The sequence below is a fragment of the Aulonocara stuartgranti genome (genome assembly GCF_965226115.1).
Source record: "Aulonocara stuartgranti genome assembly, chromosome: 3".
Lineage (NCBI taxonomy): Eukaryota > Metazoa > Chordata > Actinopteri > Cichliformes > Cichlidae > Aulonocara > Aulonocara stuartgranti.
In genome coordinates, this window is record NC_138941.1 from 37547404 (window position 1) to 37575395 (window position 27992).

General features: G+C 37.6%; 3 protein-coding genes and 1 long non-coding RNA gene across 5 annotated transcripts; all 4 read left to right on the forward strand.

Annotated features, from left to right (window-relative positions):
• LOC309703336 (transmembrane protein 272-like) lies at positions 1–2403 on the forward strand. Of its 2 annotated transcripts, none has more exons than XM_082528120.1 (6): positions 1–69; positions 821–896; positions 977–1027; positions 1112–1276; positions 1790–1972; positions 2300–2403. In XM_082528120.1, exons 2-6 carry the CDS (start codon positions 836–838, stop codon positions 2320–2322), a joined length of 483 nt encoding a protein of 160 aa, XP_082384246.1. In that variant the 5' UTR covers positions 1–69; positions 821–835; the 3' UTR covers positions 2323–2403. The 2 variants fall into 2 exon arrangements, with proteins under 2 accessions (XP_082384246.1, XP_082384247.1); XM_082528121.1 differs by having other exon boundaries at positions 56–69; positions 1140–1276.
• A 2717-nt stretch (positions 2404–5120) lies between these two features.
• On the forward strand, positions 5121–7312 carry LOC309703775 (transmembrane protein 272-like). The gene is made up of 5 exons (XM_082528666.1): positions 5121–5220; positions 5459–5528; positions 5623–5673; positions 5811–5969; positions 6795–7312. Exons 2-5 carry the CDS (start codon positions 5480–5482, stop codon positions 7049–7051), a joined length of 516 nt encoding a protein of 171 aa, XP_082384792.1. The 5' UTR covers positions 5121–5220; positions 5459–5479; the 3' UTR covers positions 7052–7312.
• A 6423-nt stretch (positions 7313–13735) lies between these two features.
• LOC309703768 lies at positions 13736–17722 on the forward strand. The gene is made up of 6 exons (XR_014276026.1): positions 13736–13791; positions 13897–13930; positions 14151–14227; positions 14319–14369; positions 14481–14642; positions 16407–17722. It is a non-coding gene; the product is annotated as an uncharacterized lncRNA (long non-coding RNA).
• A 1478-nt stretch (positions 17723–19200) lies between these two features.
• LOC309703325 (uncharacterized protein) lies at positions 19201–23836 on the forward strand. Its single transcript, XM_082528115.1, has 6 exons — positions 19201–19352; positions 19569–19582; positions 19913–19989; positions 20076–20126; positions 20220–20453; positions 21126–23836. The coding sequence occupies exons 1-6, from the start codon at positions 19281–19283 to the stop codon at positions 21365–21367; spliced, it is 690 nt and encodes a 229-aa protein (XP_082384241.1). The 5' UTR covers positions 19201–19280; the 3' UTR covers positions 21368–23836.
• The last annotated feature ends 4156 nt before the right edge of the window (positions 23837–27992 follow it).

The following is a 27992-nucleotide window of genomic DNA, read 5'->3' on the forward strand; positions in this document are numbered from 1 at the left end:
ATTGGCCGTGGTCCAGATATTTCTGTAGCTCTTCTTGTCTACATTTGAAAGTGCGGCGGATAGAGGGAGGTGAGTAGCGTGATTAACGCAATATCGATTCATTAAATCCTGAATCGACTTTTAAGTATAAACGTATTTTTGACAGAAACGCCAGAATCTCAGGTTAAAGCTCACAAAACTATTTCAACAACCACCAAACAGCTAAAACGGTAAATGAGAGCAGGTTAACGGATTCGACATAAAAACGTCAGAATCAGCGAGATGTCGGTTTTCTGACCTAACGGCACGTACACGGACACGCTGAAAGTCGAAAGCACAGATCCGGTCTTTGTGTTTACGTCACTTTTTTTGCGCTAGATTCTGATGCTGCAGGTTTTTTTTCGATCTCCAACCAAAACTGACTGAACCAGCAGCAAAAAAAGATCCAAACTATGCTTCACATTTGATAAACATCGTCACGAATTCCCTCTTACTTTTGCTGTTTTGCTTCCACCAAAAGCACATCTGGCACAGCTGCTCTCTCTCTCAGTATACTTCAAGAACAGTTTTCTGTCTCAAATCTGTTTTCTGCATTATTCGTTGGCTTATTACGCACAAGTTATGTACAGTGCTGTCGGCTACTGTTTTTGTTTTTGTTTTTCAAAAATGACCTCCACAAGAAAGCGTAATGTCTGCTGTTTAATAGCGAAGAAATTTCAACTTTTTGTTTAAAGTTTGCTTGGTCACCTGGTTAGATTTACTGCTTCTGTGATTCTTGAGTCACTTGAGTCTTGTGATAGTCGTGAACAAAGCTGAACTTCTGTGTCTTTATCTTTTGAAGTTTTCATTGGAGACGATGCTTGACACGTACACACTGACATACGTCTACAGACGTAGACCTCCATTTGTGGTCGTAGGTAAGAACTGGTGCCACGCTGACCTCAGCAGGACCATCATCAGACAGATGACTTTAATATGTGTTCTGTTTTTGTCTCAGGATGTTTCCAGGTGATTTTGTTTGTCATGCACATTGCTCAGCTCATCATGGGTAAGCACAGGTGCACTCACTGTTAGACAGATGTAGACATTTTCATAAATGTATACAGTTCGGTATTTTTCTGTGTCCTAAAAGGAGCATTGAACCTCCATGACTGTCCCAGGGAGCCCTTTATTCCCATCTACCTGCTGGTGGTTGGAGTGGTGACCTTGCTGTTCTCCATCCTTCAGTGTCTCCGCAACTGCAGGAGCGCCTGGAGCTGCCTCGTTTCACTCTTCGTCTTCTGCTGGTTCATTGCTGGTAAGCTGAAAAATGGAAGAAAGCAGTTTTGTTTTGTTTGTTTGCTTCCCAGAAAGCAAATGTAAGACTCAGCATGTAGGTAAAACCTTCAGACATTCGCACCCAATTACTTCCTGATCTTACTGCTCATATGTTACTTCCACTGGTTGCCTTGGTTACCTCCTCCAGACCACACTATTTATGTGTGTTGCTGCATTGTTAAATAAACTAACACTGTCTGCACTTCAGTCAAATCTTGATTGTTTGATTTTAAATTCACTCTGCTGGTGAACAGAGGTAAATAAAATAATGTGGAACCCATTGATTTCATGTATGAAAGTTCTTGGTATGGGCAGCACCAAAAAACCAATAAAGCATGTGAGAGAAACAGATATGGTAGGTGTACCATAATAACAAACATTCATCAGCGTTATGTTAATGAATCACACAAGTGCACTGGAGAAAGAAAATAAATAATAGTCATGAAACTCTTCACTTCTATATTAAACATTTTATTTTTGCTCTGTCTTTCAGGAAACGTGTGGATCTACTCCGTCTATGAGCCCAACTACAATAAGACAGCGAGCCCGCATATGTACTGCGACAAAACACTCTACCTGTTTGCCTTCTGGACCATGAACCTGAACTACATCCTTTTAGGCTTCTCGCTCTTCTGTCCCTGTTGCTCGTGCTTTTTTGTTTTGCCTTTACCCTATGGTGAATAAACAAAAAGCAATGAATACTGTGGATGGTGGTTTATATTGAATAACGATTTAAAAAGTTATCTTACGTCATGTCGTAATATGACACGTTCATCATTGGCTGATGTGTTAACAGGTTCCTTTCATGTGAGAATATGAAAGTAAAGACATTTATGTCCTTGTATGCTGTTGTATTATTTTAAGCTTGATTTGTATGTTAAGTAATACTTTCACACACTTCGCATTTTCTGATTTGTCATCCTTCTGACACTCTTATCTTTGATTTACCTGACATATACAGACAACCTGAGCTCGTCTCACAGCTTCCTTTGTGTCTCTGTAGGCTTCATTACTAGCTCGTCATGATGCCAGAGAGTGATAGACCTCAACACACTTGCATACCTCAACCAATAAGTAAGAAAGTGATTTTGAACAGTTTTGCACACATCTGCTGCTGCTGCATGGTGTCATTTGTGAATGAAACCATATCGTGTCTGCTGTCCGTCAGATTTGATCTCCATGGTATTCTTCATCATGTTTATTGTTCAGGGGATAGTTGGTAAGTGAGAGAGGCACTATAATCAGAATGAATTTATCTACATTCATTTAATGTGTTGGAAATAAAACTTGAAAATTGAAATAACATAATGAAATAATGAACTGTGGAACAGCAACTTGACACTCCTCATTTTCGTGTTTGTCGGATTTGTGCACATTAATAACTGTCCGAGGCGCCATTCATCCCCATCTATATGTTCCTCTGTGGTCTCATAATCGTCTTCTCTGTACTGAGCTGTTTGAAGAACTGGTGCAATATTTTCTGTTGCTAAATGAACAGACTAAATGAACAAGTAACTGAGAAATAGAAAATAATCCTCTCGATGACAAAGTTAGGATTTAGCTAAAGGAGTGGCTGATTGCAGATTCCTCTTAGAAACACTGGTTACAGCGATGTCACATATAGGACTCTATCCACCAGTTTTTGGGGTATATTTACGTGCGATCATAGCAACACCTACAATAAAAAGAAATAAAAATAAACAAATAAATAAATAAATGTGCAGAACAAAAAGAACTCAAATCTGACTTCTAGACAGCACATTTTTCTTCAAGTCATTTGCGCCACTTCTTCCAAGTCCAGCAAAGAACTGACTGCAATAACATTCAAAGACCACTAGATGTCCCCCTAATGCCTCAAATCACACAGCCCTTAATGCTTCATTTTTGATATTAAGCATTTATTTTATTTTATTTTAATTTATTTTGTTTTGTTTTATTTATCACACCAGCCTTCATCGTGGCTGTTGTTACTGTACTTGAAAGGATGATAGCATTACTACTACTACTGATAAGAATAAAATTAAACATTATTACTCCTTCCTGATCAGTTTATCCAGCTCCAGTGCTGATCCCCCAGCAGACCACAGTAAAGTACGCTGTGCTCACCACAGCTGACTGATGGAAAATCAACATCACTTTGCTGCACATGTTTAAGGATCACGGCTCTTACTGCACATCACCAAATCAGCGAGTGCTCTGCCCAGCCTCACACACTGTGTCCAGTTTGTCAGATAGTCAGTAATCCATGAGATGGTGCACGTGTTTACTGACACTTCCTGTTGTCCTCCTCTCAGTAGCAGCATCTGAATCTAGTTAAACGTATTTGAGGAATCAAAGGTGATCAATAACTCTAGTAACAAGCAGATGATTGCATCATCCACTGACAGATTTGTCCTGCAGAGCATCAGAGATGTTTTTACCTGGAGTCTTGGGTGGTTTAGCCACTCCAGCACCTTCACCAGATGTGATGTGAGGGTAGCTGGTTAATAGCCGTTAAGCTCTGATGGTGCTTACTTCTTTGGGTAGCAGATCCCAATATTTGAAAGTCAAAAAGTTGGCTTAATTTCTTTAGTTTAATACATTAAAAAAAACTTTTCGTGATCTCTCAAAGAGCTCACCTGTGGGAAATATCACATCTGCCAATGAAAGATGTTGCTGCGAAGGAATAATAAATTCCTTCACAGCAATTTTGAATAATAACTTCAAACTTGTGTCAAAAATTTCAAATTTTGTTTGGCAAAATGAATAAAAACTTCTCAACAGATGGGCCATGTCACATAAGGTTTATTTACTGTAACATGCCAATAAGAAATCTGAGTGTACCCAGTGTAAAAATGCTCAGTTAGTGCCTGATGACCTGAAGAAGATGTGGATGTCTTGCTTTTCATCATCATCCTCCATTGCTGATGCTAGCTGCAGCTCTGTCAGTGAATTTGGATTTCAGGCTCAACTACTGTACACTCTTCAGGTTTTAGATATATTTTCTGATTGACCGGGTGCTTTATCAGGTTTTATGTGTTGCCATGGTTATTTCTGAGAGCTTTGTCAAGTTATGAAAAGTTTAAACACGCATGAGACAACTTGCAGCTCACCACCGTTGTCTTGCCATCTTTGTTTGTTGGTCTTCAACACATCCGAAGATCGCTGCTCACTCCTCTGAAACTCTTGTTCTTCCTCTAATCCAGACGTGTTCTGGTACCAAAGTTTGACACCAGCTGATTTATTAGTACAGACGGTTGGTATCCTAAAAAGTAGAGTTTGGTATACAAACCTATTGTTTCTACTGTTGGCGTCTCCTTCTTTGTAAGTCAGCCAGTGTGGTTGTGTTAGTCGCTCTGGCACAAACAGCACACCAAAGCTGATCCAAGTGTTCAGTGGGTTTGAGGTCAGGACTGCAGGCAGGTATTACCATCCAAACTCCACCTCTGTCAGGGCGAGCGTTGTAGCGATTGCCACTGGTTTCAGTCTTGTGTTCCCAGTGATGCGGATGCTGACGCACACTATCACAATGACTCAAAACTTTGCCTTAGTCTCTGTCATGGTATCTGTGTATCTTCGCTGATGTCTGCTCGTCACTTATCCATTTTTTAAAATTTCTAAAACAGTAACTGTAATTCAGAAAAAAAAGACAGATTTCATGCAGTTTTCATTCATACTCACGATAAAATGAAAATGTACCTAAAGTAGGAGGAATTATCCTGGAATTTTGAACTGTTTGACATTTGCTGCACAGAGCCAACAACACCAAAAACAGTTGGGGGTGTTGTTCTTTAAGGAATATGGCTGAAGAACAAGTATTAAAGTGAAAGTCACTGTAAAAGGAAGTGTAGACAGCAACACTTTCAATCTGACAGCACTATATATTGCCAAGTTCTCATGAAACCGTTCTCTTCAAAGACAAAGACCTGTCAGTCGTGCAAACAGGTAGGCCTTAATCCAATCACTTAATACATTTAAGGTTTATTTGATAACTATTTGATATACATTTATATCCATTTGTTATTCAGATTTTCGACATGCTGTATTTTCAGTATCATTTCATTTTCACAGACTAACGAATAACTGTTTATAATTTGTCATACTTATTCTAGACTTATTGTTTCTTTTACCGGACATATAGACAGCTTGAGCATATCTCACAGCCTTGTTTGTGTCTTTGTAGGTCCATTTATAACTAGTCATAATGCCAGAGAGTGAAAGACCTTATTTCACCTGGATACGTCAAACAATAGGTGAGAGAATGATTTAAAATGTTTTTGCACACATCTGCGGGTGGGGCTTGGAGTCATTTGTGACTGAAATCACTTTGTGTCTGCCTTCCTTCAGCTTGCACCTTGCTGGTTTACCACATCATGTTTTTTCTTCAGGCGATCACTGGTAAGTGACAGACGCTCCATATTCAGATTGCATTCCTTTTAAATGTATTTTATGAAAACAATGTTTAAAAAAATGAAATAACCAAAATGATGTAATAACCATTTGACCGTCTTTATTTTCATACTTGTGGTTTGCAGGATTGGTGCACATTGATGATTGTCGAATCGACCCCTTCATCCCCGTCTATCTGTCTGGTTATGGATTCATAGCCGTGTTCTGGTTGTGGTCTAAGAGGTGGTGTGGTATCATCCTTTGGTCTGCATCCATCGCCATTGTCTTTATGTGGTTCATCATGGGTAAGCGTTATAAATTATACAGTTTCTTAACAGTGCAGTACTGAGAAATATTACACATAGTCTGCATAGCATAAAAAAAATAACAACACGAAAACCCAGAGATTTTTCACAAGAGTAAAATTATTGGTGATTATTGGTGAAATATCCCTATTGCTGCTTTGTGCTTGCTTGAAGTGTAAGAAGTTCCCATCACTCTTATTTCCTTTTACATGATCACAGTTTTAAATAATAAAGTTATTGTAGATGCAAATAATCTTCATGAGATTAATATGACTGAAGGTCAGGCTTCAGGCTGCAATGAATGCTAATACAAAAGAAGAGTCACAATTCACAAACTGTGATGTGTTGTTTTCTGCTGCTTTCAAGTGGCTGAAATTCACTGGTGCAGCTTTTAAGAAGAAGAGCTTTGAAACTAAATAGAAATAAATAATTGAATAATTGATTCCATGCTCCCTCTGTTCCGTTTCTTCCTTGTCACTCTTGTCTCTGTGCTCCATGGTCTGTTTTTGTGCCTCCCTAAACCTGTCGTATACACGTCGCTGTGTCAAATCTGCTTCTCTGCTTCCTGTTTTATTTTGACAGTCTCCCGTCGGGGTGCGTAATGTCCTGTTTTGCCCACCTCAAAAAAGACATGTCAGCCGTGTCTCCCAGCTGTTTCCTCTTGTTCACCACTTGTATTTAGTGTCTGCGTCTTTCCCTGCTCATCGTCTTGTCGTACCCTGTGTGCGCGCATTTGTGTCTTCTTTTCCTGCCTCCTGCACAAAGACCATGACGGTAGCCAATCATGATCAAGCTTTCTTAACTGATTCCTTTATATTTCCCCAGGTACCATTCGCATCTACTCCGTTTATCAACCTGACTACAACAAGAACACTAAAGATCCCGATCATTACTGCGACAAGACTCTCTACCTGTTTGCATTTTGGACCACCAACCTGGCCTTCGTCCTGTTAGCTGTTCTTTTTTTCTCATATTCTTTAGCTGTTTATTTTCTGATAGAAAGTGATGACAGTGAGGCTCAAACGCTGCTTGGGGATAACCAAAATAATGCAATGTTTATAGTTAATTTTTTTCAGAGGTAAATCTCATTGAGACATGAGGTCTCTATTTTCAAGAGCAACCTAAACATGACTGAATCGAAATCATAATTCACTTACTTTAACTTATATACAGCCAATTCACAACAATAGTAAAAACAGCTAAAGTGCTCTGTATCATAAAGACCTCACAATACTAAAACTTGAAACCTGAAACGTTTGCAATTACCATGTAATTACCAACTAATGATTTATGTCTAGTCACCCCCCCCCCACCCCCAATTTATCTAGCCCTCTTTCCTTTGAAAAGTATATATGCTGTAATTTTTATGTATGTTAATGATATCCATGTGTGAGTTATGTTTTATTTACTTGTAAATAAAAGAAAATAAGAATAACATAACGTTGTTTTATTAGCCTTATTGTATCTTCTTCAGTTTTCATATTTCATATTTTATGCATACAGATCATACATAGGGCTGGGTATCGTCACTGATTTCTAGAATCGATTCAATTCCGATTCACAAGGTCCCGAATCGATTCGATTCGATTCAATTTGAATCTGGGAAATTTTGCCTCAGACAGTCAGAAATATTATAATTCAGATCAGTACATTTACATATTTTTGTATCTATAAAAAGGAAGCTGACACTTTCGAGACTTTATCAAAGGTGTGAGCATCACAGCAGAGGCCTTTGTGTCAAAGTAGCTGAAGATAAAACAGAGAAAAACATGAAGGTGATTTTCCTGGCCTGGGATTTTACAAAAATATTCTGCAGTACATCAAAAACAAAAGAAAACCATTAATCAACATATGAACATTACCTCTGAAGTTACAGCGGTTTTATTACAGACACAGCTAAGCGTTTTGCATTTTGCATAATTTTAAAAAGTTTACATTTGTTTAGAAGCCTATTGAACGGCAGAAATGAGGGTTTATTTTCGGAAGTAAGTAAAAGGAAAAAAAAACATCGGCCGACAGCGCTGTAAACAATGGTAGACATGTGGTAACAAGCAAGCGAATAATGCAGAAAACAGATTTTTAGACTGGAAACTGTTCTTGAAGTATACTGAGAAAGAGAGAGCTGTGCATGAAGTGTGATTTTATCGTGGTGGAAACAAAACAGCAAAAGTCAGAGGGAATTCATGACGATGTTTATGTGAAGCTTAGTTTGGATCTTCTTTTGCTGCTGGTTCGGTCAATAATGTTTGGAGAGAGATCAAACTAACAGCTTTAGAATCAGCGCAAAAAGGGCGTAAACACAAAGCGCGGACCCGCTGACACATCAGAATCTGCGAGCTGTCGGCTTTCAGCCCCGACCGTGTCCAGGCGGTCGGGTGAGAAAGGCGACATCTCACTGATTCTGATCCGCGGGTCTGCGCTTTGTGTTTACGTCTTTGTGCAGAAGCTGCTCTCATTTACTGTTTTAAATGTTTGGTGGTTGTCGAAATTTTGTGAGGTTTAACCTGAGATTCTGGCGTTTTGGGCAAAATAAATTAAAATCAAAAAAATCGATTCCACGTTATCCAAGCCAGAATAGATTTTAATTGATAAATCGATTATAAAAACCCACCCCTAGACGCAAATACATTATATCGTGACAACATAAACAACATAAAAAAATCTGATGGTACTTAAGCGGAACTCGAATGAAAAGCCAGGGTTAAAAAAATGATTTTCAAGATTTAATTAATTCTATTATTTAAAAATTATTCTTGGTATTATATGTTAGCAAATGTAGATCAAATCATTAACTTCAATGGATTGTAGAAAAGACGCAAAAGGGAACAAGTTATTTTCTGATGACCTTCTGTCTGCGCTGGCAGTTTATGATGCACACTCATGTTCTTATTCTGCAATTTACAGAAGCTAATATTAAACACCATGGGCTGGTTAATGGATAAATCGATTATCAAAACCCACCCCTAATCATACACTCATTAGTGTGATTTTCCCCCCTGAAAAACCAAAGGAAATTGCTCAATACATTTTTAAACAATTTAAAAAGACAGTGGAACTGAAAACAGAGAAAATGAGGGAGAAAGTTAAAGTTTGGCCTGTTTGAAATGTACCCGTTTGTTCAGAGATGAAACACCACAAAAGTTTAAAGAATAACTATCTCAGATGGTGTAAATGTGTGTAAAATAATGTTTCTGTATATAATTTGATGGGAGCTTATGGAAACTATCTGTTGTGGCATGTAACATGCTGTGCCAGCTTTTCACACCAGCACACTTCATCTTTTTACTATCAGTCTGGAAACATTAGCAGGGAAATAAGAACTGACTCGTGAAACTGAAAGCAGATGACACTGTTTGATGGTTTGCTCTTTGGTTTGGTCAGTTTTTCTTACAGGGGAAGTCGTTCTCTTCACTCTCAAAGCAGTTCTCTAAAAGGCATTTTTCATTAGACAGACTCACCTGTATATAATATACTAAAACAATCAAAACCTTTTTCACATTTGTCAAAACATGAATATAGCTAATGCAGAATAAATAATTTTCAGAAACAAAAATTAAATGTGAAGGATTTAAAAAAAACAAAACAAAAATTTTTTACTAAATAAATAAAATGAAGAAAAGCAAAATAGAGTCAAATTAAACTATTTGCATAAAAAAAACAAAGGAAAAATAAACAATCTGAGAACACAGCGCCAACCAACTTTATTAGGTACACCTGCTCTACTGCTCATTACAGTAATTCAAATAAACCAATCAGCTTTCCGCAGCATCTTAAACTGAGAAGTGCGTTAACATAGTAACCAAATAGTAGTGAAGTATGTGGAGAAACAATGAGAATGTGAAAGACTTCATCATAAAAACCATGAAGAACCATGAACCATGAAGAGGCCGCTAGGAAAACTACAACCACCTGCAGAGGGTCAGGCAAGCCCTGAGGAGTCAGCTGAACCGGAAGAACAAGATCCGGGCAATCGACACATACCCCAGTGATCAGGTACCCTGCTGGGATAATAAGTGGGCTATAGGAAGAGACAGAGGCCGGCAGGCCCAGCAGAAAAAGGAAGCTCCTGACCGTGCACATTTAGTGAACACCTCATACAGCAGAAAGGAGAAAAGCAAGGAGAAGAACCATCATGGAGAGGCAGCCACCTACAACCATACAAGCAACAGATAGAAGGAGTGACTGATATAAAAAAAAAACCAAAAGAAACACACAATCCAGAACCCCAGGTGCAGGCTGTCCAGAGATAATCCAAGGTGCAAGATGCCAACAAGCTGGGCAAACATCCAACACAAACTGTTTTGATGAGTCATCACATACAAGTGTCATGGTCCCTGTGTCTACCCGGCTGGCTCAGTGAGGCTACATGTATTAGTTATTGTTTTTTCCTTGTCTCTCGCTTGTGGTGTTTTTTGTTTGTAAAGAAACCTTTGCCCTTTACTCCGAATCTGCACTTGAGTCAGTTTTTGACAACGAGTAAGAAGTGCATCAACACAGTAATAAATATCTTTAGTAGCAAATCATCCATAATTACAGTAAAAGTGTGTATAAAAACAATGCGAAAGGCTCATGTAGGTGTGGAAATGCAATACTGATTTAAGAACACCATTAAGAGTGCTTATCATGACCTTTCTCCTTTGAGAATTGCAATAAGACAATCAAGAAAAACCGTGACACATGTTATGCTTTTCATGGTGTGTTATTTTCCTCAGCATTCATTAAAAAAAGCCAAAGAAATAATTAATACACTTTATCAAACAAAATGCATTCTTATTGTGTTTGATTAGTGATGATGTTGGGGAACTCGTCTTTATCCATTACAGCATAAATGTAAAACTAAGTAGATTAGAAATACAGTTATTGAGAAAAAACAGAGCAATGTAACAAATAATGAGTGTATCAGGCAGTGTAGTCAGTTCTGGTGATACTTTGTCCTTGGTATCTGTTTAAAGATTATGTATCTGTTTAAAGCTGTAATTTTTTATGCAGCTTTAAATAGATACATAATCTATAAAGACTTGGTCCTGAGCTAAAACATCTCATTTGGAAATTAGTTTATGTTCTGATTTACTGAATGAAATGATTTTTGTTAAGTTATGACAATACAACTTTTTCAGCTTCATTTCACTATTTTTTAGCCTAACCAAACATTACTATCTGAGATCTTTTTTACTTTATTTCTACAGGTAATGTGATCGCGATCTTCTCCATTTATGAACCAAACTACAACAAGAACACAACAAAAACTGATTCGTACTGCAACAAATCGCTCTACCTGTTTGCATTTTGGAGCACCATCCTGACCTACGTGCTGTTTGCTGCACTCGTTTACATTTGTTGCTGCTGTAAGGAAAAACCGGCTGATGATAATGAGGCTCTGCTGCGGAGATAAAAAGAAAAGAATAAAGATGGCATGTTTGGTGGTATTATGATTTTTACTGATCACTTTGGTGCAAAATCAAACCAGAAATGTTATTTTCACTACTCTTAATGCACTTCTCAAATTTGTAATACATTTCCCCCACACATGATAGCTTAATGCCTAATCTGATTGTTTCTACACACACTTACAAGTACAGAAATAGTAAAAAGTTTTTATTCATTCATCACAGAGTTGAAGTGATTCACTGACTCTTCATGTTTTGACATATTTGAAAAAGGTTTTATTTGTTTTAGTGACTCTGTGTTATGAAACTCAGAAGTGCATAAAGAGTGCTGAGAATGACTTTCCTTTGTGCCGAAGTGATGGAGAAAAACTGTAGCGAGTGTTTTTCCATGCGTGTTCCATGTACGGTATATTGTCAAAAGTGTTCACTCACCCATTCAAAACAATGAATTCTGTTGTTCCACTCAAGTTCAATGGATTTGTGTCTTATGTACTTTTAGCAAACATATTACAGGAACATGCGTTTGATCTGTTGATCTTTTAGAGAAATATCACAGTGAGGTTTAGCAATTAATGTTTTTACATTTAATCTCCTCAAATGATTCTCAAACATCATCGGGTATTATAAATATTATTTTTATTGTTTGTCAGGCTTGGTGGTTGCTGTGTTTTTCCATTATTGTTTAAGTTGTTACAAACTTAGAGCTCCTGGAGTTTCCCAAAAGTATGAGTATGTCAGGCTGAACTGTCAGAAACTAGAAAACAACATATAGAGAATATTAATTTGATGAAGTCATGCAGACAAAGCAAGAAGTCTTCAGTCAAAATGTTCATTAAACGGTTATGTTACATTAAGAGGAAACTACTTTTTATGTTTGACTTCTTTGACCATGTTCTCAGTGATTTCAGAGGATTATTGCGAATACAGTGCCGGCATTTTGTTGTTGAGAATAAATAATCGGAACTTTCCCTCCTTTCGTTTAAAGTTTTCTGAATGTAAACAAAAATGTTGTGTGATATAAATCATAGCTTAATGAAATCCATATGTGAGCTTCTTAATTTGGGAATATCCCAGCTATTAACTTTTTGTTTATCTGAAAAAATAAATTAAATAAAAAACAAAAATTCATGTAATCGTCCTATTTTTTATTTCATAGTTTAGTACAGTGCTGTAGCTTCTTTATTCTTTGTCAATTTAATTAATTGGCATAATATTTTTTTAACTGAACCAAAAAATGTGTCAATATGGAAACTGAAAACAGGGAAAGTATTTTGGAAAAGCAGACAAATCTCGTGCTGCCTCAAAACCAGTGAAAAAAACCTCAGACAGGGAAGACTCAGTGGTTTAGACCAAATAAGGGGAAGTGCTCGTAAATTCACTTCTCAAAGTAATTTTATCCTAGAAGTTTGGTCTGCTTGAAATGTATAGGGAGCTTTGAAAGAAAGTGACTGGACTTCTTTTTGTGAAACTTAAACTTTCTGTCCAAGCTTCTCAGACTACCATGATCTGGGATGAAAACCCACACAGCCTGTTTGCAAAGTATCTATACTGATTCAGAGTTGATACCAAGAGTTTGTCTGTCTATGGGGCAAGACTGAACTGAGTGTGCAGGTCTGGTGGTGAAGTAAGCTTGCCGGGGCCTTAGCAATGCAGATGGAGGAAATCTGGAGGCCCGCTGGGAGGCCAGTGGCTGAGACAGAGGAACTGGGGACCAGCAGAGGAGGATGAGACGTAGTGTTGGGGAAGGATCCTCATCCTCAAACCACTGGCTTCTTAAAAAGGAAGCCAAGCTGGACGAGAAAAAACCCCCTCTATGGCAGTTTAGATGTCCTCTACATATTTGGTATCTAACACTGAGCACTGATTCAACTCATCATCTTCAAATTAAACTTTCTTAATCAAAGTATACTGATAAAAAATAAAGGAAGAGCATAGCATCAAGTCAGTTAAACTTCTTGGCTACTAATCTGATCATTTAAGTAACAGAGGCGATTCAGGGACCATACAAATTGAGCTACTTAACACTGGTAGCTCAATATGAACCATACAAAGAGCTGTTTGAAGTCCAAAACCTGAATTCCTCAAGTAATACTACAAGAAAATTCAGATATATAGTCTGAAAACGCTGTACGCTTCATATTTCTGACACAAAAAGACAAACAAATGAACAATAAAACAATGTTTTTTTTCCCTTCTTGTTATTAATTTAACCTTTTAGTTTTTATGTAATGTTGCTGACATACACATGAGTAAAAATATAATTATCCCAGTGAATCACTGTACTCCTCACCCAAATAACATTAGTGGAAAGGGAAGATTGAGAGCAAGCACTAGTGAAAGACGCTGTAAAAGGAAGTTGAAACGTGCTCACATGCCCATGTTACATGTGGCCATGTTCTCTATGCTTAAAGAAGTCCAGACAGACACACAAACAGGTAGGTCTGCAACTATCTGCTTAATGCTTTCACATAATGGATTTTAATTTGTAACTATTTTGAAATACACATGAAGTTGTTTTTTAACATGCTAATTTCTTGTAGAAACATCTGTTTGTTGAGCTGCTTTTGTTATCCGGTAAGAAAGCATTCATAATTTCTCTTTTACAAACTAATATCTATGATTAAAAAATTTTCTGATAGCCTTGCACTCTAAAGAGTAAGTAAAAAGTAAATAACTTTCTACCTTTACATTTTCTTATTTTTCTTTGTAAATCATTTTCATTTATAACCTAATCAGAATAACAGGAATGGAAACATTAGGAGGCTATCTTGTGGCTCACTTTGTGTCTTTATAGGTTAGATTCAAAACTAGTTACAATGCAGGGGAGTCAGAGACCACAATTCATCTGTGGACTGAGATGCATAACAATAGGTGAGAGAGTGATGTGTTAAGTTTTTGCAGACATTTAAAGTTGGTGGATACTGATTTGGGACTGAAAACATGCTGTATTTGCCTCCTTCAGGGCTTATTTTGTTTCTTTTTTACTTAATATTCATTGGCCAAGGGGCGATTGGTAAGCAAGAGATGCTCATATTCCCATTCGGAGATTGAATTTATGTGAATTTATTTTTATGAGCCAGACAATGTTTGAAAAAAATCAAATCTTTATCTTTGCACCCCACAGGTTCAGGTGTGTTTCAATGTCCCAGACAGCCTTTTATCTCCCTCTACATGTCCCTGTATGGGATCATACCGGTCTTCTTGGCACTGAGCTTATGGTGTAACTGGTGCAACAGTGTCTGTTGGTCTGTAACCACCATCTTCTTCTGTTGCTGGTTAATTGCTGGTAAGCTTTAAAAAAAAAGTGTCAATTTTTGCAAATTATTAGCTCACAGTCTTGGCTGGAGTGAGAACAAGATGGTTTCTTACTCCAAAACCCCCCAAATTTAACATGTTTTATTGATTTCCCCCATGAGTTTAGAGAAAACATAAACAACATAAACTACAGATTCTAATGCATTTTTTTTTCAATTGTACAGGGTGGGCCATTTATATGGATACACCGTAATAACATGGGAATGGTTGGTGATATTAAAGTCCTGTTTGTGGCACATTAGTATATGTGAGGGGGCGAACTCCTCAAGATGGGTGGTGACCATGGTGGCCATTTAGAAGTCGGCCATCTTGGATACAACTTTTGTTTTTCCAATAGGAAGAGGGCCATGTGACACATCAAACTTATTGGTAATGTCACAAGAAAAACAGTGGTGTGCTTGGTTTCAACATAACTTTATTCTTTCATGAGTTATTTACAAGTTTCTCACCACTTATAAAATGTGTTCAATGTGCTGCCCATTGTGTTGGATTGTCAATGCAACCCTCTTCTCCCACTCTTCACACACTGATAGCAACACTGCAGGAGAAATGCCAGCACAGGCATCCAGTATCCGTAGTTTCAGGTGCTGCACATCTCGTATCTTCACACCATAGACAATTGCCTTCAGATGACCCCAAAGATAAAAGTCTAAGGGGGTCCGATCGGGAGACCTTGGGGGCCATTCAACTGGCCCACGACGACCAATCCACTTTCCAGGAAACTGTTCATCTAGGAATGCTCGGACCTGGCACCCATAATGTGGTGGTGCCCATTCTGCAAATTCTGTGCGCCGATCTGGGTCATCCTCGTTGAGATGCTGCAGTAGCTGGAGTTTGTAAGGGTGCCATTCGTGAGTAGCTAATATCCGCCGAAGGGATGTTCAACTAATGCCACTCTCCAGTGACATGCGGCGAGTGCTACGCTGTGGGCTCTTGCTGAATGAAGCTAGGACAGCCGCTGATGTTTCTTCATTAGTGACAGTTTTCTTGCGTCCACATTTTGGCAAATCTAACACTGAACGATTTTCATGAAACTTAGCAAGCAGTTTGCTGACTGTAGCATGGAGATGGGTGGTCTCGTAGGGTGTCTTGCATTGATATCTGCTGCAATGACCCGGTTACTGCGTTCACCAGATATCACCACAATTTCAATTTCAACAAAGAGAAACTTGTAAATAACTCATGAAAGAATAAAGTTACGTTGAAACCAAGCACACCATTGTTTTTCTTGTGACATTACCAATAAGTTTGATGTGTCACATGGCCCTCTTCCTATTGGAAAAACAAAAGTTGTATCCAAGATGGCCGACTTCTATATGGCCACCATGGTCACCACCCATCTTGAGGAGTTTACCTCCTCACGTATACTAATGTGCCACAAACAGGACTTTAATATCACCAACCATTCCCATTTTATTACGGTGTATCCATAAAAATGGCCCACCGTGTATGTATGAGATTTGGGATACCCTTAAAAGGGTCATCTCAGGCACACAGATGTGACTGTTAGCACAGATGCGCCCCCCCCCCCCCCCCCCCAAAAAAGTCTTGACTTTAAAGGTCTTTTATGCTTTTCTTTTGAGTTGTTTTTTTTTTTTTAAATAAATGTATTTCAGCAATTTTGAAAAAAAAAAAAAGCTTAAATCCAGTTCTGTATTTATGAAGAGGACGTGCAGGTCTGCAACACTAAATTTATTATCTGAGACAATGAATCTTTATTTATTTATTTTTACAGGTAGTATTGTCATCTACTCCATTTATGAACCCAACTACGACAAGACTACAGCGCAGCCTGATCTCTACTGCAACAAGGCTTTCTACCTGTGTGCATTTTGGCTCACCAACGTGACCTACATGCTGTTAGCACTGCTCTTTTTATCGTGTTGCTGTTGTAGACAACGAGAGGCCGATAGTGATAATGAGACTCAAACACTTGTGCGGTAATAAATAGAGACGAAGCAAACTTAATTAAAAAGATAAACATACACTGTAAGGTAAATGCGGGCAAATGGTGCATTTAAAGGCAGTTTTCCTGTTTGTCTTATGTAGATATAATCAAATGTTCTAATGAGCAATGTACATGTTTGATCTTTTATCAGAGAAATGCAAAAATTTATATTCTAAGTAATTAAACTTGGGGGGTACTCTTTTTAAATACTTTTGCAGCAGTACTCTGTTACGTAATGACATCCTTAGATATGAATAATATCCTTTTTTTCATCCCATTGATTCTCTAATAGGTCAATTTTATAAGCTTGTGAGCGCAGAAATACCAAATGTGTGAGGCTGAATACTGAGGAAACATCATAGAAACACTTAGAGAATATATTTTTTGATCCAGTAACAAAATCAGAGAAAGCCCGGAGTTTTGAGTGAAATGATCATTAATCATAAGTAATACATGTACATAAAAATGTCAGTGTAAAGTGTACTGTACTAGGCATCTTGAGTCTTCAGCCATTTATATGCCTTCACATTTCTCCAGGAAGATCAGAAATAGGTGAAGGCATTTATTAAAATGTACAAACATACAAGGAAACAGACAGTATCCAAAGCAAAAAAGTTTTTATAGTCCTAACGAGCTTGAAGGTCAATATTTGATATGATCACCTTTATTCTTCAACATGGGCTGAGCTCTCTCCAGCAGTTTTCTTGACATTTCTTTAAGTAGTCTTCAGGAATAGTTCTCCAGGCTTCTTCAAGGACATTCAAAGCTGCCCTTTGTTCTTTTTTTCTGTCAAGATGATTGTATCCCCCTTGTTGATGCAAAAATACCTTTAGAAAATATATTTTTTGATCAATCTCAACAGTCAGAGAATGCACAGTCTTAAATGTAATGATTATTAATCATAAGTAACACATGTCATTGGTGCAAAAATACCATTTTATATCTGTCAAACTGTTGTGTCCTTGGTATTTTTATTAGATTCATCTTAAAAAAATTGAAATCATTCATGTGTTTGTGTGGCTGGCTCCTAGTAAAACAAAAGTGCATAAAGATTGTTCTCTGTCGAGTTTATTGTTATGTGTAGACCAGTGTTGGTCAAGTTAGTTGAAAATAGCAATTAGTTATTAATTACTGATTACTTCTCCAAAAAAGCAATCCCGTTACTTTACCTATTATGTTTTTTCAAAAGTAATTTGTTACTTTATTAATAAATTACCTTTTAAAAATATAATACACAACCTAAATGCGTAATAAAGCAATAGACCTTTCAGCCCAATTCTATTTTTTCTGTATAATCCATCATATAAAACTGAATCAAATGGAAAAAAGTCTCTTTTTAAAATTTGTTTCATGAGTTTTAATCTTTTAACTTCATGCACAATGCATCAAGCAAAAATTAAATTATATGCAACAATCTTTAACATTTAAACCTATTTTCTGCATATTGCAGAATATAAAATAAAATATTTATTTGTGTTTACACTTACACTTTCAAATAGATGGAAGTAAAACACAGTAAAAAAAAATGAAATCAAAGATTCAGCAGCACTAAGTCCTGTTGTTCACCTGTTTAGCAGGAGTGGGGGCTGGTGGAGGTTTGCCCGGTGCCGCAGGGGCCATGTCAGTGGGGGGATCTGGATGTTTCTCTGTGAATTTCACATTCCCGTTTTGGCTTGCTAGGTGCTTGCTCAGATTTAAAGTTTAATTTTTCGCTGTAGAAAGAAGTTTTCTTCCCATGCAGAGTGTACAGCGGACACTAATGTTTTTGTAAATTTTTGCAGACTCAAACTCATAGTAATGTCAGTACTTCCAAGCTTTAAACGCTGGTAACGAAACGAAAAAAGTAATCAGTCTGGTGTAGACACGACGCAGCATTTTTCAAGCTTGAATGACTCACAGGCCAGTGTTAAGTAGCTCAATAAACAAAACAAAATCATCTCTAAATGTAAAAGGAATGAAAATAAATGAAAAAGAAGCCGATATCGAAAGAGAGCTCAAGACAGCATTAGCAAATTACAACAAATTCTGACTGCTTGGAAAAAGAAATGAGGCATGGCTGAAGACTTTAATACAGTGCTGAATTATTTGTTGTCATTGAATGCATTAAGTCTATGTTAATGTTACAAAATGCATGCTGTCCTAAAATTAACATGAATAAAAAATTATTTTTTAAAAATTCCTGTCCGTATCTGACACCATCTTTTCTAATCCTGGGCACCTGTTGGAAGAATGACACTGTCATAGTATTTTTCGCACTCAACAATCAATTGTAAAAATGTCACTGTGGGAATGGAAACAGGGAATGTATTTTAGAAAAGCAGGCAAACCTCGTCCTGTGGAGAAATACGACATAAAGATGTTTATGTAGCGAGGTCTTAGTGGGTTAGGACAAATGAGAGGAAGTGTTCCTCTCATGAGGTTTTGCTGTGACAGACACATTGTCAGTTATGTCTTTTCCTCTTGTCTGTGAATGCAAAAGAGCTCCTTAGGAAAAGAAAAACAAATACAAAGATTTTGTAGTTTTTATGTAATGTTGCTGACATACAAACAAGTGATTACAATACAAAATCACCTCAGTAAATGGCTGGATGAAAAAAGAAAACTTAAACAAAAAAACAAAGTGAAAGACGCTGTAAAAGGAAGTTGAAACAACATGCTGACATGCCCATGTTATATGTGGCCATGTTCCTGCAACAGTCCTTTTCTAGGAAGTCCTGCCAGACACACAAACAGGTTGGTCTGCAACAGCCTACATAACACTTTCACACTTTAATTTGCTAACTATTTTGACATATGCATGAGGTTTACAAGCTTTCTAAAGTGGATTTCTTGTAGAATTGTCTTTTTGTTGAACTGTTTTGGTTAATCTCTAAGAATTTAGCAGTTAGCATTAATAATTTTCTCTTTTCTCTTTATTTGTGACTTAAATTCTTCTGTACACTGCAAAAGACAATCAGTAAAAAGTAGGTAACATGCTTTTCCATTATCAGTTTTTTCCTTCATTTTAAATCATATATTGTAATTTTATTCAAGTGTTATATCATGGTACCTTTTCATTTATCACTTAACAGAATAACAGAAATATAAAGTGGAGAATATCTTGTGGCTTTCTTTGTTTTGTTATAGGTTTGATTCAAAACTAGTTACACATCCTTCTGGTAGACTTACACTATAAAAAGAATTTAAAAAAAAGTAAAATTCAGTGTCTTTTTTCAGTCTAGATGTTTTTATTTGCCATTTAACAGATGGAAAAACAGCACAAATAGCTGATCGTTTCCTTTGTGTCTTTTTAGGACAGATATAAAACTAGTAATAATGCCGGAGAGTGATCGACCACGATGCACCTCCGAACCTCGAACAACAATATTAGGTGAGAGGCTGATGTGGAAATTCTTCCACACATGTGCAGACGGTGCGTAGTGCTATATGGGACTCACTGTATCTGCTCTTCTTCAGGGTGTATCCTGGTGATTTCCTGCATCCTGTTCATTGCTCAAGTGATAGCTGGTAAGTGACAGTCACTGTTATTGTAATGATCAGTTTAAATTCATCAGAATTTTATTTTGACATTTGTTTCTGTTTTATCCCCGTACACCACAGCTTTAGCAACTGATGAATGCAAAGGAGAGTTCTACATCCCCATATGCATCTACAATTATGGATTCATATCTGTATTTCTGGCACTGAGCATGTGCACAGCGAAAAGAATGCAGCAGTTTCCAATTACACCAAGAAAGCAGTTGCTGTACCTGCTGCACCGAGGGCGGTGCAAGTGGTGCAACATAGGCTGTTGCTCTGTGCCCCTCCTCGTCGTCTGTTTCTTTTACCTTGGTGGTAAGCTTTAAAAATGTTCTAACAGCAGCACACACCTGTTTTAAGAAATATTGAAAGATGGAATAAGCAACAACTGAGAAAAATCAAATTACATGGTGACCAAAAACAAAACAAAAGAAAACGCAGAGCTGCTGTTGAAATTGCTTAAATCATGAGTTGTTTTTTCTGTTTTTCCTGTCATAAACGCTGCTCAAAAAGAAACACTTTTTAATCAGAGTGTAGCATCAAGTCGATTAAGCTTCTGGAAATAAGCAGCTCTGATCTGGTTAGTTAAGCAGAATGGGGCGTTGCTAATCAGTTTTAATCTGGTTTGGTGTTATAGTTTTTCTCAAAATAATTGGTTTCATTTTTGGTTTTTAATTTTTCCCTTCTCATCTTTTGTGGCTGATTCTTAGTAAATTTTTTCATTTGGGGAGCGTCAGTGTCCCTACTGGTACAGACATTTTTAATTATGTAGAAGTACAGATACCTGTGTTTTGAAAAGCTCCAGTAAATGTTGAAGTACTCATATAATTTCTTTACTTAAGTAAAAGAGAAAAAGTACAGGCAAGTTATACTCTGAATAGTAATAAAAAAAACAACAGGTTTTTAGTTTATATTGATCTTCAATGAATGAATTACTGTTGTTGTTTTTAACAATGCACTACAGCAGTATTTTAAATATTTTTACAGTTAATGTGTTCATGTACTCGGATGTGAAACCCAACTTCAATAAGAGCGTAACCACAGGCATTATCTACTGCAACAAGACTTTCTACCTGTTTGCATTTTGGAGCACCAACCTGACCTACGGCCTGTTGGGGCTGCTGTTCATCACTTTTTGGTGTTGTAAACGACAAGAGCCTGAAGGCGATGACGAGGCTCAAATACTCGTCCAGCATTACCACACTAGGATCCTATGGTTCACCGTATAGTCTAATGTATGCACTTTTAAAAATTCAGGTTATCATATTGCAACAAAACTATTACTATATGCTTCTTAATTGGTTTTGCCTTGTAGAAAAATGTTTGTTTCTACATTATTACCAGTTTCTGTGCTGTTTTTAAATACATCCATGTAATGTTACTTATGTATAACCACTGTTGATACCAGGTAATTACTACTGTATTGTATTTGACCAAATTCCTGTGTATTTCGCTTGAACTTAAAGTTGAAATATATTTACCAACAAAAACTTAGCATTAGAAACAGCAGATCAGGGGAAGAATAATTCAAGGCTTTGGAGGAAAAAGTAATTATACTAGAAATTAAATTAAATAAAAGAAATTTAAGTAGTTGGTAATTTCCAGGTATTTTAGAGGTGGGAAGAATCCTTTTTTTTTTACATTTTTATTATGAAATATATTGTTGTGCGTCCTGCCTCTCGCCCTATGACAGCTGGGATAGGCTCCAGTCCTCCTGTGACCCTGAATGTGCATCATGAGAATTTAACTATTTAATTGTGCTCTTACACTCTTACACTATATATACAATTTATATTAGACTACATCATGTAAAATGTAATAGGGACTGTCCTACCATTTGTAATAACAACAACAAACACTGCATAGCAAAGGCCCATGTGATCTTATAATGATGGAGTCAGGTCTAATTTGATTTTCTTCTTTCATAAACACTGTTCCACCATCAACCAGCAAGTTCAAAAGGACAGTAAGAAAACTACAAAACACTGAAATAACATAAATTGAGAAAGACTCCAATGAATTTTTTATTTTTTATTTTTAGATGCAAACGCAAAATTGAACACAGCAGAATTAACAAGAAGTCTCTAAATCTTTTGACTGAGACTTGAGAAGCAAAAGGTCTAGAGACTTGTTGATGACCCCTGGAAACCTCCAGGCAGTTGGTTGCGAGAGGTTGGGGGCAGTTGCTAGATGAAACCGTGCTGGACCAAAAACCTTGTGTTTCCTTTGGATGCAAGCAGATTGCTGCAGTCCCCAACAAGAGCCAACCTTCGACTTGTCACAATAAGAAATGTAGCTCATTATTTTTCAGTATACCATTTGTTGTGGCACTCTGGTGGTTTTAATGATTTCTGTTCTTTTTACTTCCTTCATTTAACATGTTTGGTTCTCTGATACAGCCCTGATATTTAAGCAGAGTGCACAAATGTTCACTATGTATGTGGTCAGTGTTTTGTTAAAGCTATTCAAGAAACTTATAGCTTAGAGATTCATTATAGAGAAATGCAGAAGCAGAATTTTCACAAACAGAAATTTCCCAGTGTTTTTGCTTCCAAGTCCCTAAAATGGAGCTTCAAACTGAGTAAGAATAAATATTAAGCTGGCTGTGAGTTCAAATATTAAATTTGGAAAGTAATTCTACTGTATATTATACTGTAATTATGTTGATGTTATAACTGAATTGCTTTACCTTTAATGAAATGGAAAACATTTTCTATTGTAAATAAAACCTTTGACCAGTTATTTTACTGGATCATTGCAGAAAGAGTCCCATGTTTCCAGAGGGTGGAGGACATGTTTTCTGTACAGAAACAGTTACATGTGAAGGAAAGCAGAGCGACCAGCAGACTTCTCCTAAAACAAAAGCGAACACCTACACGGTGGATTTGTTGCAGAAATGTGCCCAGCTTCTCACAGTTAGTTTGCAAAATGTGGCATCGACACAGACTGTTGAACACATAGTCCAGTTCATACACTTGTACTTCTCTCAGTCCAGCTATCGATCACAACCACACTCACTTCCTCTTACATTCATGAACTCTTCACAATAAAACTTGATACTCATAAAAATAAACTGTATATAATGCAAATGCTTTGGTACTTATTAAACACTCCTTGTAAAAGGAATTTGTTAATACTTTAAACAAACATCTGATAAAGCTTAAACGTGCCGCTGTTGTTTAACGCGACCTCCGCTGGTTTCTTCCTTCTGGCAAAAAGTAAACGATAAACAAACAAGAGACAGGACTTGCGCCAGAAAAGCTGATCAGCTGATCACTGATCAGTTTCATGATTGAAGTAGCAACAGGAGAGGGAGGGGGAGAGAATGAGAGAAGAAGAGGCAGCTGCAGCGTAAAGACGCGGAATAACTCCAGCTTTGTGTCTTTTTCACTGTAGCTAAAGTCCGGGACAAACTGTTCCTTTTTGGAACAATACAAAACGCGTAATATTTTCTCTGAATACCGTTTTTTATGGGATGTTTGGCAACTCTAATAACTAAGCTTAGGAATAAAATAAAATTCACTATCAGTAACATCATAGCACCCACTCAGCAGTGTGTAAACACCGTCATGCTAGCTAGTACGCAGTACGAGTTATTGTAACTGACTGTAAAAAGTCAGCACAACGAAAATAAACTGCACCTAAACTTGGTTTATATCTGACCCAGATAGACTGCAGGTCTTAACTTCTTACCTGAAGTTCAGTTCACCTGACATCAGACCAGCGGCTGCCTCAGGTGCAAAATTTGTTTTGTTTAAATGTATACAGTATAACAGAACAAAACAGCATATGCAGCATGCTCTGATGCTGTGGTGCATGTTTCAATATGCGAGTGTCCCAAGCCTTTTATTAGAGTGACAGCCTGTGGAAAGAAACAGATGTCTGCTGGTTTTGTTGTACAGTGCTCTGCAGCGCCTGCCAGGAAGGACGAGTTGGAACAGGTTGTGACCAGAGTGCTGGTTCTGGGTCTGCAGTGATGTTGCCTGATTGTTTCTTGACTCTGGATTTCTACAAATCCTGAACTGATGGCTCCTTTCAATGTGGAGCAGCAGTGGCTCTACTTTGAGCCCCTCCAAAATTACTGAAATTATTCCTCTGTCTCTAAGTAAGAGGATATCCATCCTTCAGACAAAGATCATTTCCACCGCTTTAATTCTTTTAGTAACTGCCCAAAACTTATGACCACAGGTGAGGTTGTAGGTCGACCAGTAAATTGACAGCTTTGCTCCTTTACTCAGCTCTCTTTAACATAAAGGACCTGTACAGCGACCGTATCACTACTGCAGCTACCACAATCCGCCTGTCACTCTCTCGTCTCCCCACTAGTGAACAGCAGACTTAGCGCTTTGACGCTTTGACTTTAAATTTCCTCAGGTAAACTTGATTTGACCTCCAACAGTCTGAATGTTGCATTTACGCCTTCACATCTGGGTTCAGTCAGATTGTTTTGATTTGATTAATTCGATCCCTTTTTCACTCCTACTGAAAATTATTAAATATAATATAGAGAACCTGCATCAGGAGCAAGTAAAAATGTTCATGCATAAGCAGAAGTCAAAATGAAATAGGAAGTCAATTATATCTTTGCTGAGAAAATACAAATGAGCACAGGATTAAAAACGAGAAGAGAAATCAGGAAAAAAAAGTCACTGAATTCCAAAGTTAAGACCAGTATTTAAATGACGTGAACTCTTCTTAATCCCCAGATGTTCTTCTAATTTTCATAGACAAGGTTGGAGGAAGAGGGACTCAGGAAGGTACAGCATCACCTTTACGACATTTTTAACATTATTTACGACTAACTCATCTCAAAACGTCTTCCCAGTGAAAATGGCTCAGTTTAAAGTTTGCTTGGTTATCTGGTCAGATTTACTGCGACTGTTCATGTTTACACTAGTGTAGTTGTTAAAAAAAATAACATGAAATTTACCTAAAATTATACTACAATGTCTTTGTTGGTATTTCATATATCATGAAAAAATTGTAACACTTGTTTTCAAATATCACCCGCCTGACAGCTTTCTGTGTGCAGTGTTGTGATTGTTGTGAACAGAGCTGGAGCTTCTGTGTCTTTTCCTTTTAAAGTTATCATTGGAGACGATGCCTGACACTGACACTGACACGATTCGGCACATCCGCAGACCTAAACCTCCATGTGTGGTTGTAGGTAAGAACTGGTGCCACACTGACCTCACATGAGCAGACGCTCCTGATGACTTTAACATGTGTTCTGTTTTTGCCTCAGTGGCTGTGGTGAACAGTGTTAGATTACATTAAGTGTAGCAGAGATTAATTTGCAGTTAAGCTGATGACACTTAGATTTATTGATTGAAATCAACTTTTTTTTTTTACCAACCTTATGCTGTCTAGTATAAAAACAACATACAGTATAGTGTAGTGTAGGAAATGGAAAAACTGTGAAACATCTGCTGACATCTTGTTAAATTCAGTTGTGTAAATCTACAAAGAGCAGCAGGTCAGCTGATCACAGGCTGCACGCTAAGAAAATCTACTGAAGCTGATCAGAAATTATTGTCAGTTGTGAATATTTGCGTCACCTTGAGCCACGACAACAGATCTTAGTGCTCCCCCACCCCTCTTTTGCCGTTTAATTAGAACTGAATAACAATTGTATTCTCATGTATTAACATTATTGTATTATTATAATGATATAACAGGAGGCCCTGTTACCTGTGCATATAAATGATTAGTAGAATTGTCCTTCAAAGAGCTACTACTTACTTTCCTACTTTGAGTATATTTCAGAGCCTGTACTTTTTTTACTTATACTTGAGTAAAAAAGTTACTTTAGTACTTCAACTTTTAGTATTTTTTTAACGCAAAAATATACGAGCTAACACTTTACTTAAGTATGAAATGTCTTTACTTTTGCCACTTCTGATAAGTTGTCAGCATTATGTTTATGAATCAGATGAATGCACACTGCTCATGAAACTCTTCACTGCTATATTAAACATTTTATTTTTGCTCTTGTCTTTCAGGAAATGTGTGGATCTACTCCGTCTATGAACCCAACTACAATAAGACAGTAAGCAGGGATGTGTACTGCAACAAAACACTCTACCTGTTTGCCTCATCAAGCTGAGATTCCGGATTTCTTGTTTTCCTCTGGTTTAATTAATGCCAGATCGGTGGCAAATAAGACCTTCATTTTGAAGGAATTTTTCTCTTCCCATCGCTGGATTTTCTTTGTTTGACTGAAACTTGGATTCCATCATTCCAACTATTTTTCTGAATTATTGCTGGCTGGCTGCAATAGTGCCCCGAGAGTTTCTGGCTGTGGGAGAGTGCTAGCTGTTGTTTTTAAGGCACATCTTGACTTTAAGCAGCTATCCCCATCGACACGCCACACCAGTTTTGAACTCTGTTTGTGCGAACTGGGCCACTCGTCTTCGCTGTTGTGGGCGATTGTTTATCAAACAATATAATAAATATAATAAGGAGTTTTTATCCGAGTTCTCAGAGTTTCTTGCTGATTGTGCATCATGGTATAACCAGATCCTTCTGCTCTGTGATTTTAATAAATACGTCTGCTGTATATTAAAATTATAGATTTTGTAAGTCTTTAGCCAGGGAGACTTTCTGGACTTAGTGAACTCTTGTAATTTTGTTCTGTTAAAGGTGCCACTCGAGAACGTGGTCACACACTGGACTTGGTTTTGTCACATAGTTTATCTGTCCATAACGTACTCATCGAGGATGCAGTGTTCTCTGACTATATGTCTATTTTATGAAACATTGTTCTTTTTAATCCTGTTGTTAAACGGGCTGTACCTGCTTGATGTTATTGTGCTTTTGGCTCAGATACTCCCAGGTTTTCCATATTGTTTGACCAGAGACAATAGAAGGTAACAAAACAAAAAAAACGGCAGTTGTTGACACACATGACCAAAACACAGCCAGTTCTGATGAAGAATACTCTTACCAAAAGATTCCATGTTACAGGCTGAGATCTCAACAGGAAGAACATCCACATACAGTGCACCATCCTCAGGCTGAGCACCAGCTCATGAATTCCACCCGACTGTCGTGGAGGAAACTAACATCCCAGATCAGAGTGAGAATGTAACTCAGGCCCACTACAGAGCTTTTGAGGATGTTGCACTGGATGACGAACATCACACTGAGCCAGACTTGCATAGCAAGCCACCAGCTAACCCAACAGCTGATGGGAATAAACAACAAGAAGAAACAGAGATTGCGAGGAGATCGCAGCAAACTGGCAGGCTAAGAGAGAGGTTCACCTATAACACCCTGGGACAACCATCACACCAGCAGTTGAATGCAGGGGTGAACTCTCTTCTGCCCATATACCCTCTCCAGGGTATTCCCAGTACTCTTCCACTCCCATACTACACAGACCCACATCCATACCTGGACAACTGTTACACTCAACCACAGTAACTAGACACATATTTCCCTTAACATGAAAAATGTCAGGAGACATGAAAAAAATAGGGGAGAGTGTAAAAGGTTAAAATGTGTGTTTAATAAATTTGGATTAAACTAATTGTTAAAAGGTTAAGAGATAAAAAGACTTATGGGGATTTTAGTTCAGATTATTTCTTCATACAAGAAAAGAAGGGAAAAAGGGAACACCCCAGTATATCTTCTTTGTGTTTGTTATGTGTTTAATTGCTGATCCCACTACACTTCACATCTTCCATGGCATTACTTAAAAATACCACTAGGTGGCGCATAGCGCTCAGGAGGAGCGTGAAGTCCCCTAGGAGGAAAAACTACAGAACAAATCCTGCAGTTAAACTGTAAACAAGTTCATGTTCACTATCCTCAGAAGAATATAGATGGCACCTTTGTGAGGGAGGGGGGGGG

Bases quoted from the DNA above. Each gene is read 5' to 3' on its own strand.
- LOC309703325 (XM_082528115.1), top strand. From the start codon at position 19,281: ATGCCCATGTTATATGTGGCCATGTTCCTGCAACAGTCCTTTTCTAGG. The intron at 19,990-20,075 runs GTGAGAGGCTGA...GCTCTTCTTCAG, and splicing joins ACCTCGAACAACAATATTAG to GGTGTATCCTGGTGATTTCC. The intron at 20,127-20,219 runs GTAAGTGACAGT...CGTACACCACAG, and splicing joins CATTGCTCAAGTGATAGCTG to CTTTAGCAACTGATGAATGC.
- LOC309703775 (XM_082528666.1), top strand. From the start codon at position 5,480: ATGCCAGAGAGTGAAAGACCTTATTTCACCTGGATACGTCAAACAATA. The intron at 5,529-5,622 runs GTGAGAGAATGA...GCCTTCCTTCAG, and splicing joins CTGGATACGTCAAACAATAG to CTTGCACCTTGCTGGTTTAC. The intron at 5,674-5,810 runs GTAAGTGACAGA...TGTGGTTTGCAG, and splicing joins TTTTCTTCAGGCGATCACTG to GATTGGTGCACATTGATGAT.
- LOC309703336 (XM_082528120.1), top strand. From the start codon at position 836: ATGCTTGACACGTACACACTGACATACGTCTACAGACGTAGACCTCCA. The intron at 897-976 runs GTAAGAACTGGT...TTTTTGTCTCAG, and splicing joins ACCTCCATTTGTGGTCGTAG to GATGTTTCCAGGTGATTTTG. The intron at 1,973-2,299 runs GTGAATAAACAA...GTGTCTCTGTAG, and splicing joins TGTTTTGCCTTTACCCTATG to GCTTCATTACTAGCTCGTCA.